A 22,939-nucleotide genomic window follows, 5' to 3' on the forward strand; every position below is an offset into this window, starting at 1 on the left:
CAGGTCCTCCTCTGTACAGAGCTTGATCGGTCCCATAAACAACCGGCCTTCCCCTGAAGTCAGAACTGCTTTACAGTGGGGGTTCATTCTAGAACAAACAAATGGGACTGTGTGGGACCTGTAGTGCCAAAAGGGTCAGTGCTGGGGGCTGAACCTTCCCGTGCCTTCTGACCCTTTCCTCCTATGCTCTCACCGCCGCTCCGGCAGCTGCCCGGCACAGTAAAGGTGCGGGTCTGGCCGGGGGCAGCGGGGCGAGCAGGGCGCTGGAGCGGCTGTAGGGCAGTGCTGGGGCAGCGCAGGCGTGCAGAGCAGCCCTGGGGCCGCGCTGCCTTCCGCACTGCTCGCCCCGCACTTCCCCGCTCCGGCCAGCGACCTTTTCGGGAGGGAGGGGGTTACCTTTCCTTAGCCCCGTTCCTCGCCAGGGAAACTTTCTGTGCGAGAGGCGACTAGTGCGCTCGCTGAAGTGCGAAGGGTGTTTGGCTTCCCCCGTACCAGCCTCCTTCTCCTTCTCCTCCTCCTCCTCCGTCTGCCCCCCCGCCTCGAGTCTCCCCTCCCTGGCTGCTCTGAGTAGCGCTTTATTTGTGTGTGGGGAGAAAGGGGGTGTGGGGGGGGGGGGAACTTGTAGAGGGGATGTCCCGATTTTGCCAGAGGAACGGTGCAAAAAGGGAAACTCGGCTCGGAGAAGGGACGAGAATAAATAAATAAGGAGCGGCCATAAAATCAAGGTAGCGGCGTATCCCGGCGGCGAGGTGAGTGTCTCTCTTCCCTCCCGCGCCTCTCGCAGAGGTAGAGGAAAACGGTTCCCCGCCGCCTGTGCGTGTGGCCGTGCGGGTGTGTAGGGCTATTTAGCGTTGTTTTCTTGTTAGTCCGATGACAAAAAAATATATTGCTATGAACCAAGCTTGATGGGAAGGACCGGCAGAGCCTTCCGCACGGGGCAGAATCGAGTGTTCACCACGGCACCACGCGAGTTTAGTTAAAAAAAAAAAAAAAAATCGCTCCCGGGGCTTTTTGCAGCGCTGTGTGCCTCTGCCCAGCTGACAGCCCGTCCCGCTCTGCTCTCGCCCCTCTTCGACCGACTGCTTCGGCCGGGCCAAGATGGGGCCGGGCGCCGGCTGCCCCGCATTGTTCCCGGCGTGCGCCTCCTGCCCGCCCCCGCCGCGGCGGAAAGCGGGGGCGAGGGGGCACCCGGCGGCGCTCGGGAGTGCTGCCGGCCCCGGGCCGAGGGGCTCTGCAGGGCGGGACGCAGCCCTCGGCAGAACCGTCAGCCGCCGCCGGGGAAGTCGAGTCCCGAGGCGAGCGCAGCCCGGCGGGGCAAGCCGCAGCTCTCCGGCCCGTGGCCCTGGTGTCGGAGGGGAGCCGGGCAGCGGCTGTCTCTTGGTTTCGCTCCTTGCCGTTTCCTCCCCCGAGGGATCCCTCCCTCCCCCATCTCCCAGTTTGTTTTTCTTGCGGCTTCCAGGCAGACAAAACGGAGTTTTCGGGCTCCCCGTCCCCCTGTGTTCTTCGGCCCGGCTTGGGGTTCCGTCACGGGGTTCCGTCACGGGGCCCCATGTTTTGGTCTGAAAGCAGTTCCACGTGGGGAAAAGTCCGAGTGCGTGCGTGCACTTGATCCGCGCCAAGGTAACAGGATTCTCCGCGCTCAAACCCAGCAGGGCTGCCGACCATCAGTTCTCCACCCGGTTGTCACCGCGGGCGGAGGACCCGCGGCGGGGAGCAGCCCGGGTTGTGCCCGTGGCGATTTACCCCGAAAAGCTAGAAGGTCCCTCGGCAACGCCGCTGCCAATCAGCCTTTGGCATCTAAAGTTTCATCTGCGTTCGCGAAACGGCTGTTGAGAGCCAGGGAGGTGCGTGGCTGCTGCCCTCCCGTTATCCCGGGGCCGGGCTGAGCGCAGCGCCTGGAGGTACGGCGGTGTCAGGGCGGTGTGACATGCCCGGCGGCTGCACCCACACGAGAGGCGCAGTACCGACCCGGGAGCGCCTCGGCTGATCCGAACTGCGGCGTGAAGTCGTGCTAGAACAGTAAGGAGCCCGGATTTTCGGTGCGCTGAGGGTTTGTTTACGTGTGTGGAACAGCAGAAAGGAATTGCGAAGACCAGAAAGTGCGTCCAGGATAAACTGATCAGCTGTGTAGGGGCGCGTACAAAGTAAGCATCTTCTCTTGTACGAGGTGTAAATATCACGTTGGGTCTGACCTCAGTATTTATTTGTTATTTGAAGAGAGCGCTTTGCGTTAAAGCCGTGGGTATATCATTGTTTTATTTACTTAACGCTCAAAAAGGGTTTTCCTAAAATCGCCTCTGCTTTGACTCTTTTCTGCTGGTGTTTCTCAGAACGCTGCCGAATAAGAAATGTTTGCATACTTACAAAATGTATCGTACTGTGAATAAGTGGAGACACAAGCTGACATTTCTCTCTCTTCTCCCTTTCTGTTTTGACGTCTGGCATTATTTGGGCTCCAACTGAACCGGATCGCTCTGTTTTCTTTTGAAAATTCTGCTATTTATGTTACAAAATGGTCTTCAGACTAACTTAATAAAACTAAGAGAGGAATGTGTTGACCAACCTTTCATGTGCTCTTGTTCAGGTAACGCATATGCAGTTATAAGTAGTTACATGTATGTGGTCGCGTTCCTAAAAAACGTAGTGGAAGGTTACTCCTTTCAGGATTTGTGTGCGTTAATGGCTTTGCAACCCTGTGCAATAGAAATCTATTCTGCCTCATGGATAATGCCAATGCATTAGATGAATTCTAAACAAGGAATTTCATAGGTAAGAAACTGGTGGGTTCGCAGTTAGTTGCAATTCCCAGTTAAAATGTTTCAAAAGGGACAACTAGAAATACGGCTATAGATAGTATCCTGTTGCATATTTTTAGCCTCTGATGCAAGCTTTGAGAGCTACTGTTTAAACTTTGTGACTTTCATATGTTGTGTTCTACTTCTTAGTCCTAGAATCAACCAATGTTAAGCATTGGAATTTGGTATGGGAAAAGTACCTGGCTCCTTGGTGAGCTGCTGGTGGTGCATGATGTTCAGTACAAGTGTTAAAATGCAAGCTACTTCTTCCTCTATGAAATATGAAGGCTAATTCGGAAAGAAGAAAGAAATTCCTGGAGTTTCCGTCAAACTCTGTGGGATGTAACTATTAACTTTTTATGTGTTATCTTTTTCTTTCTTGAAAGTAAGCGTTTTATGAACTCGAGGTAGAACAGGTCTCCATTTTTACAAGGAGAGTTTATTCAGCATACTTCTATATTGCAGCTGCTGATCATATTTCATAGAGCTGTTAAAGCACTTAAAACCTAAAATTAGGTACTGTCTGGTAGTAAATATTTCAGATCACTCCTTGATGAAATAAATAAAGTGGGCTTTAAAAAAAAAAAAAGAAGAAATTTTGAAATCTATCATTGAACAAAAGTAATCTGGCTTCACTTTTATTTGGAACCATGTAACTATAATCCAAATCACTGTTCTCAAAAGTGTGCTTTTTTTTTTTTTTTTTTTTTTTTTTTTTTTTTTTTTTTTTCCCCATTACTACACTCTTACGGTAAATTTATACCAACTTTATTTGATATCATAGCACGGTACTTTGTTCAAGTGATGTTTACTGCAGAGATGCTTATATTAACAGGTATTGGATTAACTTCAAGCATACCCGTGCTTCCTGTGAGTATCTGTATGATGCCAGGAACTGAAATGTAAGTTCCAGTGTTTCCTGGTGCGAGTGTTGCTTTCAGTTGCAGAAGCTGTACACTTACTTCTTTCCCCAGATTTGAGATGAATTAATTTACAGATTACTAATTTTTTTTCTCATTTGTTTTGCTCCCCCCCCCCCCCCCCCTCCTTATTAGTAGTTTTTTATTTGTCTTTCATTTGAATATAGGAATTGGTTTACTTATTCACTGCCATTCATTTTTAGTGTTGTCAGGATTGGCAAGAAGGATGCAAGCGGAGAGGCATCAGGCAAACAAACATCTGTCAGTTTATCACATCTTTTTTATAAAGCTTTATAAGAGTTCAGCACTAAATCAGGTCTGGTAGCTGAAGCTTTGACTGTCTGAAGTACTGCTTTGTATTTGAGAACCCAATGTGAACATTACCATCTAACATACATAGATACACATTATAAATCTCCTTGCCATTTTTCATGACAAAAGCAGTTTTTGTGTTGTGCAAGTGGAAGAAAAGTTTCGATAGTTCTACCTCAGTTATGAGGCTTACAAATAAACTTTTAACATGTGACATTAAATTAATATGTGATGTTTTCCATTTTTAGCTTTAAATATTCTGTAAATCTGCGTCCAACTTAACCTTTTCTGTCATTGAAAAGCGCTAATTGATCTTGCTGGCCCTGACATAATGGTATAGTTTGATATTTGAAACCTTTCAGCTTTGGCATGGCCCTTTAATCACCCCTGAGATTTCAGGGCATAGTTCTGCTGAAGGCATAAACTGCTCCTCTTTTTAAAAGTAAATAAAAATGGTTATTAAAAATAAATTCTCTTTCTTTTAAAGTCAGTAGATATTTTAACTGCCAAAGCTCCACACCTTACAATATACATCAAAAGCTTTCTATTTTACTTGTACATATTAGATGACGTTTGAGATGTTACTGTACAGAAATCAGATTTTTTTTTAATCAAATAATTTTTTGACTGAGTCCACCTGCATGGACCATTCCGTGTTGCACTGTTACCAAATCCATCGTGAAGTCTGAAGCGCTTAAAGGAACTTGGATGCACTTTGCAGTGCAACAGCTCAGATACAGAGGGTGCTTATCTGTCAAGTCAAGAATAAAATCTATTTGAAAAGGCAATAAAACTTACAGTTGTAGTCCACATTGTAGGCTCAGTACTGCCAGAAAGATTCCTTTTGGAATGCCTGCATTACAGGACCCTGGTGAAAAAAATATTTTAAAGCGGTTTCTTCTTGTCTCAGAGCCTGAGAAATGTGGCAGATAGGTGGCCCACCTTTTGTTTTAATGCTGAACAGCAAAATTACTTTGATTGATTGTCCTCTATCAGAATGCATCACTGGGCAGTCTCACTCACAGGGCTGCCTGTATGCTGGGCATCAGATTTTCAAACAAAATGTCAAATGCTAATGACTCTTTGAGGAATACTAGCGTTTAAGCATTTTATTCTCAATTTGTTTAGAATTTCTTCATGATAAGGGAAGATTGTCACGAGAAGTGATTACCGTCAGAACTTTCTGTGACCCATATGTCACTAAGATTATATACACTTTGTCTTAAGCTGCTGGGCTCAGATACCAGACACTATGTTTTCAATTCATTACCACGAATTTGAAAAGCTGGATTTTTTGAGGTTTTGTGGACCTAGATTCTTGCAAGTGTCTGTGTCCCTCTCCTAGAGTAAAACAAATCACGGGCGATTTTCCCTTAGCAGCTATCCACAGAAGTACAGGACAATGAGTAACATGTGTAGCATTGTTTAACTGTATGTAATTGAAGTGCTCTGAAGACCAGAGTCAGTCTGGGCTGTGAGTACTGTCTCTGCTCTGGGGTTGCCTCCCATTGTGCCTGAACTGTACAGTTTGACTGATCTGGAGCAGCAAACTGCAAAAAGACCTCCTGAGGCAACCTGCAAGACTTTCATTTACAGGAGATTAAGTCTCCTATAGGTGATAAATTTTTACTTACTTATTTAAGTTAATACGTACTAGGTTTTTGGGCAACATTAAAATTTACTACTATTGTGACATAGCGTAGTATAAGTTGACGTTTTCAGCAGTGTAAAGAATTACTGCTTTTTTTTTTTTTTTTTTTTTTTTTTTTTTTTTAATCTGATACATATAGCAAGTAAGTATTCTGCTCTTGACACATATAATGAAACCACAAAAACCTTAACACATTAACATACCACAGCAACTCTGATTTAGCCCACAAAAGTAAAAGAAATACAGAGCTGAGTTTGCAACTTTTCAAATAATTCTCCTCTATGACTGTATGTATATAGCTATTGAAATCAATGCTGGTGCATGAGGTAATTGGAAACTTAGCTTGATGTTTTGTGCCAGATCTTTTGCTGTTGCAAATTGGAGTAGGAATGTTGAAATTATTGGAGCAGTCTCACGTTATGCCAGATGAGTATCTAGTCAGCTATTCTTAGAGCAGCCTGTTATTTTTTCAGGTATTGTAGTATCCTTTGTGTGCACGACATCAAAAGTGTGGAGGGGTAATCCTTCAGTACAAAACAGAGCAGGGTTAAATAACAATGTCAAAATCATGCATTCATGTTTTCTTCCTTTTTAAGACATTTTCATGCTCCTGTGCTAGAATATATATTTTTATTATAAAATTTTTATAGCATTTTATAAATGACCTCAATGATAGCTTTTACATTAATTGTATTCCTGAAAGTGATTCTGTTGGAAATGTTGTCAGTCGACTGCATGCTTTTAATTCCTTTTAGGCAACTTTGTTGCTTGTGGAAGTGAACAGCCAGGTTGTGTTTACTTAGGGACATTTCATGAATGCTAAGTCTATTCAACGAGAGGTGTGAAGTCAGTTTAACATATTGAATCCCACCTGGACGGTCCTTTTTTATTTACTGCAGTATATTCCCAGAAAACTACAGAAAATGAATGTCACCATACTCCCATGTGAGAATGGCTAAATAAGACTTGATATGCTTCAGCCTATGCATACTGACATCACGCTGTATGTGAGGTCTTTCTTCCAAGTCTCCCGAGCGTCCCAGTGCAGACATGGTTTCACAAAAACAGGCATGGCTCAGACAGATTATGCATGTTTCCCCTGCCAAGTTCTAGCAATGCAGCTCAGACACAGCCTAATGTTCCTGTTCTGGTCTTCTTAATGCAGAGAGTTAGGGAGCTGGAAAGTAACAGGGCCGAATAGTACAAAGGTTTTACAAACAGAGTAATGATATTCTGGGAAAGAGTCTCCAAAATAAAATTTTCAGGTTACCCTGAGGCAAGATTTGGAACTGTGGTAGGTTTCCAAATTGGAAAAATCAAAATGCTTTTCCATTGAGCCTCCTATTTTTTATGTGCTTTATGTCCTTCTCTCTCTCTCTCTCTCTCTCTCTCTCTCTCTCTCTCTCTCTCTCTCTCTTTCTCTCTCCCTCCCTTCCTCCCTTCCTTCCCCTAACCTAGTGTGATAGAAGGAGCTGCTGTAAACCTCACGTTAATTTGGTTCAGTTGATTTCCATGCTGTGAAGCAATTTTTGTGTTCAAAGAACCATCTGAATGCTGATCTCACCATGCAGAAGTTTTGCAATGAGAGGAATAGCATCTTTCAGCTTAACAGCCAACTGTGTATTTCCTAGACATTTCTGGTAGCCATTTAGATATGACTTGAATTGTTTTCCAATTCTCTGATTAAACTATAGCCTATTATCTCCAAGATCTAGCTGAGTAGTCAGCAGATTTTTGGCTTAACAGATATGAGGCAGAAGTTTAATCCTGTATAGCTGTTAAGAAACTACCCTGTTTCTTTGAGTCTTAGATCTACATTCAGGAAGTCCATGGTTTGAACTGTAGCTCAAGTGATGCTGTCAAATTAGGAATTAGCCTCCAGTAGACAGATTGTAGGGTCTGCAGGAAGAGGAGTATCTTTGCCCTGTTCTCACAGTGTCAGTTCTTTAGGGGTCTTGGTGGGGACAAGAAACAACTGACTGGTTCATGCACCGTGCCTGAATTTTCTTTGTCTCTCCATTTTCTATGGCAGAACATGAAAGAGTGTGAAGTTGTCATTTCTCACTTGGTGGCAATGCTTCTTAAGCCGTCCTTACCTCTCCTCTGCTGGCCACTTGTTTGAGCTGGATCTGCTCTTCGCTGTGGTTCACAAACAGCTGTGCTGGCATGATGCAAAGGTCGGAATGAGTGGCAGCAGCCGTGCTGCTGAAACTGGCACTGGTGCTGCAGAAATACTTGTGGAACCACAGCCTTGGTTCCCTAATCTGCCACCTCTATTAACTGAAGTGCAGGGTCAAATCTGTGGAATAGGTGGAATTTTTTTGAATGAAAACTTCACCTACAGAAATGATCTCTTAATACTTAAAAGTTGTTGTGAGTGTGTTTTTTAACTAAAGCTAAAGTTGTTACAAATAATTTGCAGATATACATGCAATGAGGAAAGTTATGGTACCTTTGGAGAGGACAGCTGTGATGTTCTCAGAGGAAGGCTGGAGATTGGATGTGAAAACATAGTTCATAAACTTTCCAGATCTGGACACCACTGTCAAAAAGTTGTGCTCATGAGGAAGAGACAGAGTATAACTGCACTAGCAGGAGAATGTCATCTCCATAGCCTACAGTGCTCATGACTGGCTGCATTCTTTTATTGCTATTCCTGTGGAAAGATGTTGGATAATTTCTGAAAAGTAATCATTACTTAGCTGTTGCTCTAGACAAGTGTTAATTTATGGCAATGATTTTTTGTTAGTCTCCACTGTCACAGAGTATTAACTTACATGCTCTCACATTCCAAATGCCTTTTGTATGTTACTCACATATAACACAGAAATGTGCATGGTGTACCACATCATGGGCTTATGAAAACTTGATCATGCCAAAATACCAATATTATTTTTGATGTGAGTACAAGTTTGATTTCTAGAGGTAAGACTAGTGATGCAACAATACAGTTCTGTGAGATTTTGGATTTGACATGGCTTTTTGCTTAATAACCTGAAGGATACAAAACTGACTTGACATAAATGAAATGGCTTTAACAGCAAATTAAATCGTAGATTCAAAAATACTTACTTGCTAATGAATATTTAAAGAGTGCAGTATTACTCAGAGTCTTCCAGGGGTTAGTCATCAAATCAAAACTACTTACTGTTTTAGCAGTGATATAAAGACCAGTGAGATCTACGAGGAGTAGACTGCTACTTTTATTGCATCGTTTGCTGACCTAGGTAAAGAGAGAACTTCTTAAAAACGTTGTCACTAGACTGTAATAGCTACAGTACTGTTACTACAAAGGCTGGGGAAAAAGTAAGCAACAAAGAGAACAGATTGTTGATACACAGTCATCTGGCTCCTTCGGTAAACTGAGAACAAGTAGACAGTTTGTGCTTCAGTACAAGCCAGTGGTCTATTTAAAAAAACAACCACGGCCTCAACAGATGATCAGGTTAGTGACCTAGACAAAAAAGGAATAGCAATTGTTTAAACAAAGGACTACACAGAGTAAGAGGAATGGTGTCACCTGCATGGATAGTAGGAATGCAGGTACTGCCGGAGAGATGCATACTCTTCTGACTTTAGAAAGGGAGCTAGAATGGCTGAGGAAGTTCCAGACATAACACCGCAGGAGTAATTAAACTATTGAAAAGTGTGTCTTCTAGAGAATGACCATGGTTTGATCACAGCTAATAAATATCCAAGTAGGGAAAAGGCAAAGAAACCATTGCAAAGTGGTTGGTATGATTAAAATATGAGAATACCTATTTATCACAATTACTTTGTTTTGTATATCTAGTGTGGGTTCTCAGAGAAAGAAAATTCCCTGTGGGATATCGAGCTATTCAAATTACTTGATGACACTTATATTCCATATGAGGGCTGGTGACAGCCCTTAAATCAAAGTGAGAGTGAATAGTTCTTAGAAGAGTTGGTAGCATCAAAAACATAGACTACACAGCCTTTAATATTGGTCTTAGCATTTTTTTTAATGTGGTACAAGTGGAGTATAAGAGTTTATCTTTCCTTCATTCATCTGAATGCTTCACTTTAACTTGATGGGCTTAGGATTGCTGTTGAGTTTGGATGAGCAATAATTATCCTCACCTGGGACAGAAAACCACCTGAGATACGTTTGGGAGTAGTCAGGTGGATGGGCAAGATGCTCACTCCTTTCTTCAGCCAGGTGTTTTGGGGAAGCTTAGCTATTGTTCAGTCTTCAATAACTAGCATCATGTACTTATTGAAGCATGTAACTGCTTCATATGGAATCGGAGCCACTTCAAAAACAAGGTGAATGTAAAGATAGTTGTAGTATGCTGTCATTTTCACATGTAATGGGATTCAGTGGGTTGTATGGGAACTACTGAGTCACGGCCTGAACCTCTGATTGATCACCTGAGGCGAGCCATGAGTCAGCCAGAGGAGCACAGGTGAAGGCAATTCACCTGTGCTGCTAGAAGGGGGTGGGGCCTGGCTGCACCCCTCCTAGACCTATTTAAGAGCTGGCTACTAGTGGGGAAGGATCTCATCTGGAGATCCTTCCTTCTGGTGTTTTGTGGGTGAGGCCAGCATAAGGGAAAGCCTTCCGTTTATTCTCTTTTGTTATCATAGTCTTCTTCGCCTAACTCTCTTGTTTATTTGTGATTGTAACATCTTAATATCCATTGATTATACAGTGGGTAAATTTTGGAGGATGTACTTCTATTTAGATTGTCCTAAATTCTGAAATGATAAATTTGTTTTCTGTTTTAGAAATAGTTTTGTTACCTTGTGCTGTTCTTGTGTTGTAAAGAGATTTTTTTTTAATGTCTGAGGTAAATTTAGGGAGAGGAAATCCTTCACAGCTAGTATTTTCAGGTTAATTGCTTCTCTTTAAATATTCTGAGAGGTCAAACATAGCTTTTTCTTCTTTCTGTTTTCAGTGGCTTGTTTATAAAGAAATAAAATGTTTTATTTGGTTTGTTTTCAGCAACTTTATTAAAAAACAAGAGGCAAAATGTCTCAGAAATTAACCAAAGTATGTCTTATGTTAAAAGGTAGAATTCTTCCCTTAAAAAAATTCCTGGCTGTTCAAAATGCTGAAATGGAAATTTCAGTGATAAGGAAGAAAATACACTTTTTTGTTACATTTTTAAGAATGGCTTTTTTTTTTTTTTTTTTTTTTTTTCCCCCCCCTCAGGATTGTTTTTCTTTTTGGTTTAGTTAGTGTGGTTTTGATTACTGATAAGTTAGAAAACACTACATGCAACTTTTTTGCAAATCCATTTGTTTACAAACTGAATCCAAAGCCAGTCTTCACATTTGTTTTATTTATTTCTGGCTGGAGTTGGCATGGGCCTACCTCTAAAACCTGTCCAGATAACTCTGGATAGCGTTGCTTCCCTCTAGCCTGTCAACTGCACTGCTCAGCTTGGTGTTGTCTGCGAACTTGCTGAGGGTGCACTATGTCCCATTGTCCATGCTGCCTACGAAGATGTTAAATAATACTGGTCCCAGCACCAATCCCTGAGGAATGCCACTTATCACTGTTCTCCACTTGGACATTGAGCTGTTGACCGCAACTCTCTGATCTTTGCAAGAGAATGAAATACTGCACTAAAGAATTGTTTTATCAGAAGTAAATGAGACCTAGCGCTCACAGTTCTTTACCATTTGCCAGGAAGTCTTTTTTTTTTTTTTCTTCTGCTTGTTTGTTGAATGATAATGATGGGACAGAGGACCAATCTATCATCACAGACCTGTGCAGTGTCTTACCTATTTACTAGTTTAACTGATGGAAAGACTTCTTTATTTGTATTGCTATGTTTTTCAACTTGAGGCCTGATTTTAACTGTTTGAAATGGTTTTGTGGAGCTGTGATTTGCTTGCTAGTTAGAAATATCAGAGTAGGGAAATCAGCTTAATTTTTCTTGAATAAAATGTCCACAATAACAGCACAAGCAATGCTGTTCTTCAGGAAACTCAGTCTGAGGAAGCAAACGGCACTGAATGGACATTGTGAACTGAATACAAGTGTTCACCAAAGCTATGCAGAATTCACAGGACTGTGTGTAATAAACACATGCTGACTGGCATGAAAAGCGATCATTTGACTCAAATTTTGAGAGGTTTTCAGTGTATACAGCTTGATGGCATGAATCATGTCTGTTTCAATTACTGCATTTGATACCTGGCATGAATCCACATGCTCAGAAAGTGAGATGGAAATAGCATATTATGTTCCAGTTAGGGCTGTGTAATTTTTAAAGAGAGGAAGGGGGTAAACAGAAAATAATTGAGGATAGAGTCGTAAACACCTAATTGGTGTCAAAGCATCCTAACCAGCTCTTAACATTTGTGAAAACTTAGTGTAGATAATAATTTTGCATCAAGATGTGAAAACGTCTGAGTTTTGTTACCAGGGCAAAACACCTTTTATTTTACTGGGTTCCTGGATTTCCTGTGAACCTAAGCCTTGGGGATATCGGCCTCTTCATTTATGAAACCAAGGATTTTATTTTTACTTCTTAGCTTTGTTTTTATGCTAATAATATCTGACATTGAACCCTAAAAATTATCTACTTTGGATGTAGCTTTAACATTAGAATACATATAGTATACCAAATCTGGATACATGCATGGTCTTCTGCATATGCATGCCAGGGATCACGGAAGAATGAGGGCAGTGAGCAGGTCCTGAGCTGTTCCTGCTTGGCTCTCTCCACCTAGCTGATTTGCTGGCACCCCTGCATTTGAGTCTGAGGTGAGTTCTCCTTATCACAGGGAAAGTGGTCAGGCTCATTGTGTCTCCTTGGTAGGTCGTGTAGAGCCCTCCCAAGTCCCCTCCGTGCAGCCCTACCCCGAGCCAAATGATGTTGTGTGAATTCCTGGAGTAATTTTGATAACTCAAAATGAAGAATAATGACACATCTTCCCTATATAAACAATCTACCTGCAAAAACAAATTGCTGCAGGCCAGAAGCCCAGACAAATATCTTTGCCTTCACCAGGGGCCATTGGCCATACCCAAAGCTAAAATAAGCTGTGGCTTGGGTATGGTATGCAGAGCCAGCGAGCCTCTGTGAGAGGGGAAGGAGCTCAGGGCATTGGAGATCACTCGTAGGTGGAGATGTATGACTTGAGCATGCTACAGGAGGTTGTGGAAAATTCTGAAACTTCTCCGAGGTTAAAATACTCATCCTCAGCAAAGAAAAAAATGTCTGAAATCACTTATCTTATGCTATTGAGATGAAAGCCTTAGGAAAAAAGTGTTAGAAGAAAAGGTGTAGAAAGTTGGAGTTTTCTTATATCTCTTAATTACCCAGATTGTGAGGAAAGGCTTGTATCTGTAACACTATGCAAGCTTTCCAGGAGGCTCATTTCACCCACCTCAGTTTCAGGATGTGGAGACCACTTACCTCAGCTAACCCTAGATAAGCTTGCAAGATCTTCAGGCTGCTTCTATCTCCTGCAGGTACCCCTTTGATTAAAAGGAAAGCAGGAATTAAAATATGAGAGCTAAAATGTGTATGTGTATGTATATAAAGTGCGTGTGTGTGTATATATATATATATATATACACACACATACACTCTGAATACTCTATATATTTCTATTCACCTACTCAGGAAAGCAGTAGATGTCTAGATCCTACTGCCAGAATTGCTTTGCTTACCTTTTCAGTTGCTTATTACAATTATATTTAAAATGTTAGTCATTTGCTCTCCCTTGAAGTTAGATATAAATGATAATTTTACTTTTTTTTTTCCATTGAAGGGTAGTTTTAATTAGGGTTGACATTCCTTTCAAGATGATACAGCATTTGCATAAGAGAAAAAACAGGAGCCTAGAAAACTTATAAAACAAACCAGACAAACCCACAGTCAACCATGGGAAATATATCAACTAAAATCTTTTCAGAAATTATGTTAAGAGATGAAATTTCATTTTCTCTTACAACATAAGAAAGATGATATTTTTTTCTACTGAAACAAGAACAGACAATGTGTCTAGAAAGTCTAAATGTTATAACTTCATTTATTTTAAATATGTTAAATTAGAATGTTTTTTCTTATTTGCTTGTCTGCTTGCAACAAGTTTTGAAGAAAGCTAACTTATAAAGCATATCATTGTTATTTCATTGTTACTGCTATTTTGCAGCATGGGTCTTTCCTCTTTTCCAAAATGTGATACTAATAGAGACTGAGAAAGCAGTATGTTTTTACTGTTCAAAATGTTTTTTGACTATAGCTTCATGCTAATTCAAAACCTGATTACGTTATTAATTTCCTTTCTTTTTAGCCTATTTGGGTTCTATTTTATCTTTTTCATAGCAGACTACAGGTGATATGTATGCAGACAGCTAGGAGTAAGAATACTTGCTATGTAAGAATTGCTTGAGTGTTAGGCAGTGCTTGTTATTGTTTGTACTCTTTCCTTTCCCCTGCAATAAATAAGCTTATTCATAGGAATAAACAATCGTGAAGTTATCTAATTTAGATCACAGTACACATGTACTACTACAATCTCTTGCACTAATTTTGGAGGGATTCATTTCTTTGTTGACTTCCTTGCATAACCTTTTGTAGTGCCTTATATTTAGAAATGTACCTCCTCAGGCGCTCTGTAGGAAAGACGTGGAGCCCAGAGTATTGCCAATGCTGGAGGAGCTCAACCCTGTGAGGCTGTGTTTGTTTACTCAAGCAGTGGCACCTTACTGTGCATGTGCTGCATGTCTTCAGTTGTGGTAATAAGCACTGAGTACTTTGGCTATCACGAATTTATGAAGTTGAGAACGAGAAAATGAGAAAATATTCTGTCTGTGACCACTTGTCAGTTAACATTTTGTGTTCTTCATCAGTGTGTGGCTGTCACAGAAATGGTTCTTCCTTGTGGCTATGAGGTAATTATGTTAACTACAGTGGTGTCCTTTCTGCTAATCATCTATTACTGACACAATTTATAATGTAAGAATAATCTAGTAAACTTGACTAGGATGGTGCATGTCCTATATTATACAACCAGAACATCTCTGCGATGCAATCAGAATAGAAGGTGTTCTACAGTTGAAGAAAAATGAAAATAATCTGTCTATATTCCCAATGTGGAATTATTATTTGAAAAAATATTGTTGTGGTAGAAATTAAGGACCCTTTTCTTTGCTTATTTCATCTAGCAAGAGCAATTTCAAGTGAGGCAAAAACTTCTCTAGGTTTGTGGATTAAGGTGAAAGGGAAGAAACATTCTGATGGTGAAGCTCCTTTTCTAGACGAAGGACTCTTGTTGGACAGCCATTTCTCCTTTTAGCTGAGTGGAGGATCCAAAGCAAGCTCAGAGATACTCTTGGGAAATGCCATGTCATTTAAGAATGTATTATTATTATTATTATTATCGTTATTATTATCATTATTGCCAGTTTGCTCCCAAGATTTGCATCCTGTTCTGAGCTTGGGAAAGTTGCAAAACTTGCTTTTTTTCCACATCTTGTATGAAATGAAATTGCCTCAGTTAATTGCTTATTTGTTATAATTTCACTTTCTTGTTGAATAAAAGCATGAAGAAATCCTTGCTAGGGAAGAGATTGTGTACTTGCTGTCTTGCATTTTCAGTTATTTATAAATCTGTATGCAGGAGATCCTTGAGGAGTTCTTGATTTTATTTTTTTTATTTTTAACTTGTGAGTGTATCTCTGGGAAGAAACACATGTTTCTCCTCATGATCAAGTCCTGGAAGTTGCAGTTTAAATTTGATGAAGTGTTTTATTCCCCCAGATAAAAATAAATAAAAAATTATATTTAAATGCATTTGTTGATGAGGAAAGTCAGGAATCCCCCTAATTAAGACATTTCTTAGAAAGGTAAAATTTTTATCTGAGAGCATAAAACACTTCATCAGTTTTAAAGCCACATCTGCAAGGACTGGATCAAGAGCAGAAACAGACATTTTTCTTCATTCTGGCTTGTCTGTGAATTTAAGACTTTTAACAAAAGTTTTAAAAATAGTTAAAAACAGTTAGAAACACTTGCAGTATAAAAGGGATAAGAGTGCCCTCCCTTCCTCTGTTTTTAATCTGGTTCTCTTGATGGGATAAACTACAAGGTCGGATTGGTAACTGGATTATTGCCTCATAAAACAGCACGAGGTTACTATTATCCTTTAATTTTATATCTTTATTAGGGAGCAATGTTGGTCCTATTTAAATCACTGACTTCTCTAATGGTTTTTCTCCTCTTTTACAAATTTATTAAACTAAACCCTAAAGGATTTGGTCTAAGTGCAATTGGGATAACTGCCATTATAAAAATAATTGTGTTAGAAGTTGGTTATAATCAGCAGCTTTAGCTGGGCTCAAAATTTAGTAGGATTTAGCTGTTGATATCCTGGTCCATTAGGTAGGATGCTGATAAAACCATACATCCAAATTTTACTTAAAAAGAAATATCTTAATTTCCAGCAGTACAGTATTTAAATTTTGAGGCAGTGTGAAAATGAACAACAGAGCCCTAAAATCTACTATAAAGTTAATGCTTGTGAAAAGTTATATTTAGTACATAGCATTTAGTGCATAGTATATTTATGCAAAAAAAGATTAAAATAAGCTTGTCTTGCAATTCAGTCAAGTTATTTTAAAAATTCTTCAAGGTCCATCTTTTATGAAGACAACTAATACAAGTGACATATTTAATGTTGTATTTCACAGGATACATCGATGTGAATACTGGGGCACAGTGTATACATCATGAGTGAGACATAGGTGATTCTTAATAGGAGAACTCCTGTTGGACCTAAATGATTAGGATTCATCTAAACAGTTGGTGATAATCCTGATATTTTAAAGAAAAAGGTGACGTTGATTTCAGTGTACTTTGGTTAGTACAGAAAGACATCGGTGTTCTGTTTGTTGTAATATGGTTCTGTAGTTGACTTTCATACAGAAGGTGAGATACTTATCGCTTTCTGTGACCAACAGTCAGATTTGGAGCATTTACAGCTTGAATGTGAGCCCAGTATTGACTGCAGTCTGTAGACTTCAAAAATGCTGATTTTGTTCTGAATGTTTTATTTTTATGTTGAGTGCTTCACCGTTTTTTCTTAGGCAATCTTACTAATGCACACATTTCAAACTTCTAATTAAATTAAAACAGATTTTATGTTTAAGTTCTATGTCAAATATTTCAGGATCATTTGTGAAAATTCACCTTTGTGTTTGGAATTGCCCTCTTTGGCAGGGGCAGATGAGTAATGGCCTGCTGCAGGAAATCCCATGTAGAACTGCTTTCTTTCAAAATATCCATTGTTCTCAGTAGTCTCTTGTCTTAAATTTGCCTATATTGAGTGTTTTAAAGAAAGCTTTTAATTCCACTTTTGTCTCATCTAGACAAAGATCACAAAAATTTTTTACACATGCATGGCTGTTGGCTCTGTGTTGATCAGAAACTATGGAAGATGGTTGCTGTTGTGCTGAAGGTATCCTGGGCAAAGACATCCATGTCTTGAATGCCTTTGAAATTGAGAGGAGATTTCCTCCACCTTGAAAGACAAAATTTTTACAGCTTTCTCTTAAGGTTGAGCATGTACCACAGGATTGCTTACAGTTGTTCTTTTCCTTATGCAAGTAAACAGCAAAATTAATTAAATGCCAGTTAAGCTCTTTCTGAAACTTTGAGGGAAAGAAAAGAAGAAAGTCCAATCCAGCAGCAGGATCAAGGGGAGACTGGAAAAATAAAGTAAGGCAAGAGGAGTTGTTCCTAGGTGAATACAGGGAGGTGTATGGGGATAAGAGTCTGGTCTGCAGCTCCAATTCATGCAAACAGCTATAAACAGCTCAGATAAGTAATAATTGCATTTATCCAGGTTGAAGATGGCATAAGGTTCAAGTACCTAGTGGTCAAAATTTTAAACCAAAATGATTCCATAATGTTTATGTTTATAGGGAATACTCCTAGGTAATAGTATTTTGGGGTACCTTGCTGATAAGCAAATCCAAGTAATGCTTGATTGTTTGGACTACTTAATTTATGCATTTGCATACAATAACATATTTTGTTCTCTTTTGAATGTCATAGTAGGCTTGATTTATAATTTTATAATTACTGATATATACAATATCTGTGCCACTTGCTTTATTTTAAATCGTGCAAATTACTTGTTATTCTAAAGTGGATTTTTTTTTTTCTGAGAATGGAGACTGAAATATATTTGTGTGACTTTGACCTCTTTAAAACCTACCTGAAGGTATCCCATGTGTTAGAGCATTGGAAGATAAAGGGGCCCAAGAGATTAGGTTGTCATTCAAGAACCATTTCTTCTGAGCTCAAGATCAATGCATCCCTAACAGTAAGAAATTAGGCAAAGGTGACAGATGGCCTGCACAGATGACAAAGGAGCTCATGGAAAAACTTTAAATGGAAGAAGAAAGTTTATGGAAAGTGAAATAGGGGTCTAGCCAATTGAGAGGAACATAGGAACATTGTCAGGGCATGCAGGGATGCAACAAGGAAGGCTAAGGCCCATGTAGAATTTAATCTGGTAAGGGAAGTCAAGAACAACAATAAAGACTTCTTTAAGTGTGTCAGTAGCAAAAGAAACACTAGGGAAAATGTGGACCTGCTGCTGAATAAAGTGGGAGCCCTGGTAGTGGCAAACAGACACTGAGAAAGCAAAGTTACTGAAAGCCTTCTTTGCTTCAATCTTTACTACTAAGAATGCCCCTCAGAAATCTCAAAACCTGGAGTGAAGAGAGTTGGTCTGGGGAAGGGAAGATTTCCTTTTGGTCAAGGAGGATCTGGCCAGAAATCATCTAGGCAAACCTGATGCACTCAGATCCATGGGCCTTGATGGGATACAGCCACGAGTTCTGAGGAAGCTGGCAGAAATGATTGCCAAGCCATTTTCTGTCATCTATGAAAGGTCATGGAGAACAGGAGAGGTGCCTGAATACTGGAGGAAAGCCAATGACACTCCAGTTTTCAAAAAAAGGGCAAGAAGGAGAGTCCTGGCAACTACAGGACAGTCAGCCTCACCTTCATCCTGGGAAGGCGATGGAACAGCTTATTCTGGATGCTATCTCCAGGCAAGAAGAAAAGGAGGTTACTGAGAGCAGCCAGCATGGATGCACCAAAGGAAAAGTCATGCTTGACCAACCTGGTAGCCTAGTATGATGTCATGACTGGCTGGGTAGATGAGGATAGAGCAGTGGATGTTGTGTGCCTTGAATTCGGCAAGGTTTTTGACACTGTCTCCCATAGCATGCTTGTAGGTAAGATTAGAAATTGTGGGGTAGACAAGCAAACACGAGATTGATTGAGAATGGCCTGACTGACAGAGCTAAGAAGATTGTGTTAAGTGGTGCAGAGCCTAGTGAGAGGCCTGTATGTAACTTTTGGTGTTCCCTGGGGATTGGCACTGGGTCTAGTCTTGTTCAACATCTTCATAAGTGACCTGGATGAAGGGATATAATGCAGTCTCAGCATATTTGCTGATGATACAAAACTGGAGCTGTGGCTGACACACCAGGAGGCTGTGCTGCCATTCAGTAACACTAGAATGGGCTGCAGAGTTGGGCGGAAAGGAACCTGGTGAGGTTCAACAAGGGCATGTGCAAAGTCTTTCAACTGGGGTGGAAAGACGGCATTCATCAGTACAGGTTGAAGCTGAACAGCTGGAAAAGAGCTCTGTGAAGAAGGACCTGAGCATCCTGGTGGATAGCAGTTTGACCACAAGTCAGCAGTGCATCCTTGTTGCCAAGACGGCCAATAGTATTCTGGGGCACATTAAAAACAGTGTGGCCTGGGAGGTCGAGGGAGGTGATCCTCTGCCTCTATTCTGCCCCGATGAGGCCACATCTGGAGTACTGTGTCCAGTTCTGGGTTCCCCAGTTCAAGAAAGTCAGGGAACCACTGGAGAGAGTCCAGTGGAGGGCGCCAAATATGATTAGGATTCTCTGGATGATCTCTCTTATGAAGAAAGTGTGAGAGACTTGGGACTGTTTAGACTGGAGAAGACTGAGGGAGGATCTTATCAATGCTTCAAAAAGGCGGGAGTCAAGTGGATGGGGCCAGGGTCTTTTCAGTGGTGGCCAGTGGCGGAACAAGGGGCAATGGGCACAAACTGGAACATAGGAAATTCCACACAAACATGAGGAAAAGCTTCTTTCCTGTGAGGGTGACAAAATATTGAAACTGGCTGACCTGTCCAGGAAGCTGTGGAGTCTCCTCTGGAGATATTCAAAACACACCTGAATGTCTACCTGTGTGAGCTACTGCGGGGAATCTGCTTTAGGATGGGGTTGGATTTGATGATCTCCAGAGGTCTCTTCTAACACGTACAATTCTGTGTTTTTGTGTCTTTATAATTAAGGTTACTGTAATCATTATTGCACAGAACTCTGTTTTCATAATTAATATTTCAATATTTGATAACAATGATTCACTGTTTGAGAGAAGACATAGACATCGTGGATAATTAGGATATCGTCTATCATTTAGCACATTGCAGGGAGTTGCTTGTTGCAAACCACTTAGTGTATTTTATTTAATCCTAAAGGAATTTAATGGACCTGTGAATAGGGACTTCATGCTGATAATTGTGTAATAACCTTTTTCTTCCAGACACTTAAAGACTAAGAGATAGTCATTAAAAGTGTATTAATCAGTTTTGCTCTGTGTTCCATAATTGTCTGCCTAATATGTCTTCCCAAGGGTTATCTTCATCTTTTTTTTTTTTTTTGGTCTACTTAAACAGCTGGCAGTATTAAACAGCTTTGTTATTGGTTTGTTTTTATAGCTGTTTTTTCTTGACGGAGTGGAAAAATTATTACTTACGCATTGTTTCTGTTTTAGATAGCTTTCCAAAAGAGTACTGGAGGTGTTGAAATTTATATAAAAATTAGACTTCAAGGAAGTCATTGGGAACTTTGATGCAGATTTTAGTGGTATCATAGTCTCAATTGTTTATTTGTTTATTGCAGATTTATTTAGAAGCGAGGGCTACAGACTAATATGTTAACATTTTATCTCCTTTTTAATTTAGATCACTGAGCTATAAATTGAACGGAAGATAATTTCTGCTTGTAGTGAAAAGGAAAGGTGAACAACCTCCATGGAAGACTCTCAGGATCTAAGTGAACAGTCAGTAAGTATAAAAGCTGCTAAAGTTAATGGAAAACAAACAAACTCTGTTCAAATTGTGTACGAAAGGGTTTTACTTCAGATTGGAAAATTACAGTGGGATCTAGGAAAAGCTTCTAAGCCTCTATATTCAAATATTTTTGAGCTCATACATGAAATATGTGGTTTTAATCTTATTTTTTACCACTGAAAGATAAAAGAACATAGTAATATAGAATTTTGAAGAACTAGATTTTCTGAAGAGGTGATGGATATAATTGAGGTACACTTGAAGAATAAAACGTTAGTCTTGCACAGTGATATTTTTTAAACAGCTGTATCACAATATATATAACCACTGTGGCCTGCTAGTTTTGTTAAAGCAATTGTTATCAGAAACATGAACAAGAACTGTCAGGTGATATGCTGTTACAGATGATATACCCAACTCTCTCGTGTTTCAAGAGGATTGTCAGTACTGACAGTATCTCCCTGTCCTGGGTCAGAGGGGGGTATCCTTTGTTGTTGATGAAATAGCTGGTAAATATATGGGTAGATGTTTCTTCTATTTCTTTTCTAATTTTTCCTCTCTTTTAAGGATGTGGTTTCCAGACTTCCTTAGCCACCAGGCTGCAGTTCTGAGGAGGCAGTGTGTTCTGATTGAATTTAAACTTGGCTAGGTCATCCCAAATACTGGCTTTGTTTTTAACATCTTAATTTCTAGTAGCCACAATGCTGGCAGATTTGTGAACGCCATGTTCCCCACAAGTCTCAGTTTGGGCTACTAATGTTCAATAAAGGGATTTCATATTTCTGTTTTTACATGCTGAAATAGGTTATCCATGTAATAAACTAGTTTTAATATCTTTTTATAGCAGAGACTTTTATATGTAACAGAAGTGCAAGGAACTGAGAAGAGCACGTGTGTTTTTAAAATGTTAGTAATTTTCTTTAATAAGGAGTACTTTGCTCCTGACTGGGTAGCTCCTATCTGAGACTTTATCTTGGACTGGACTTTTATTGCAGATTTTAAATGGGACAGAACTGGAAAGTCTTAGCAGTGTCTCAAGTCACTGTGGTGGCACTACTCAGGACAGCTGCATGTATTTATGTATTTAAACAGTTCCCAACCAAAACTTTAGGGCATGTAAAAGCTACATGGCTTCATAATTTAATAAAGTTTTATAAAGGTCATAAAAGATTAAGCAGAAGTTCTCTCATGGTCTGCAAAACAATTACTCTCGGCAATGTACATAGTAGAGTTATTAATAGCAAGTAGATGAGCCAGTTTAGCTTAGTGCAGAAATGTGCTTTCATCATAGTTGAAATGTTTTTGCATCGGTGGATGTCTGATAAATGCATAGTTTAATATCCATTTTATTATCTTATCATAATCTGATCTCTAGTTTTCTATAGTTACTATATAGCTTTAAACTAATGTGAGAACAGTTCTGCAGATTAAAAATGGAGGTGATGTATACTCTATGTTGCATTATAGATATCATAGAGTACTGTTGGTGTCACAGAAAGTCCTCATTCAAGGCAGTAGATTATTCTTTTCCATCTTTGCTGAAGAGCAGCAGAACTTCAGCACAGTAGGTGGGAGGAGTCCCCCTTCATCACCCTTTTCCTGCTCGGTGTGCAACCATACTGTGGCCTACCCCAGATGTTGCTATCTTGAGAAAAGCAATTGCCATGTGAAGCCTGTCTGCATAGAGCAGATACTGAGCCCTACTTGATAGGTCTCTTCGCTGTAATATTAGAGTAGAACTCTTCTTACACTCAAATTTTGAAAAATAAAATATTGTTCCTGGCTTAGTTCTTTTAAAAACCACAGGCAAGGACTTGAGCTGGAGATCCCAGGTAGAAGGAGATGTTCTCTGTCTGAGTCTTTATTAGTTTAATCTCCAGGAAGATATCAGATGTATATCTTATACCCTTTCATCTTGTATTAACCTGGTGTTTTGTAGTGCTTGGTATGTTTTGTATTGGTTAGATCTAGGCAGTTCTTGGACATCGTGAATTATTTCTGGTTCTTGATGTGTTCAGGGCACATAGATATTTAATTTCAGCTTCAGAATTTCTTTCTGGGAGCTGAGTACATAAGATTTAGATCATGGAAATTGTAGGCGCCTAAGGATCCAGCCCCTGCTGCAAGCACATTAGATTGTGTGAATA

General features: G+C 40.1%; 1 protein-coding gene across 6 annotated transcripts in view; it reads left to right on the forward strand.

Moving 5' to 3' along the window:
- The first annotated feature begins 285 nt into the window (after nucleotides 1–285).
- EYA4 (EYA transcriptional coactivator and phosphatase 4) overlaps nucleotides 286–22,939 on the forward strand; it is a 151,537-nt gene continuing 128,883 nt past the window's right edge. For 3 of the 6 annotated variants that reach the window (XM_048936092.1, XM_048936094.1, XM_048936095.1), the window contains exons 1-2: nucleotides 286–749; nucleotides 20,685–20,786. In XM_048936092.1, the coding sequence (XP_048792049.1) occupies nucleotides 20,754–20,786 (33 nt within the window). In that variant the 5' untranslated portion in view covers nucleotides 286–749; nucleotides 20,685–20,753. Of the gene's footprint in view, nucleotides 750–1,881; nucleotides 2,145–20,684; nucleotides 20,787–22,939 lie in introns of those variants that run through there. The other 3 variants (XM_048936096.1, XM_048936093.1, XM_048936097.1) reach the window with 3 other exon arrangements.

The sequence above is a fragment of the Lagopus muta genome, chromosome 2, assembly GCF_023343835.1.
Source record: "Lagopus muta isolate bLagMut1 chromosome 2, bLagMut1 primary, whole genome shotgun sequence".
Classification (NCBI taxonomy): Eukaryota; Metazoa; Chordata; class Aves; order Galliformes; family Phasianidae; genus Lagopus; species Lagopus muta.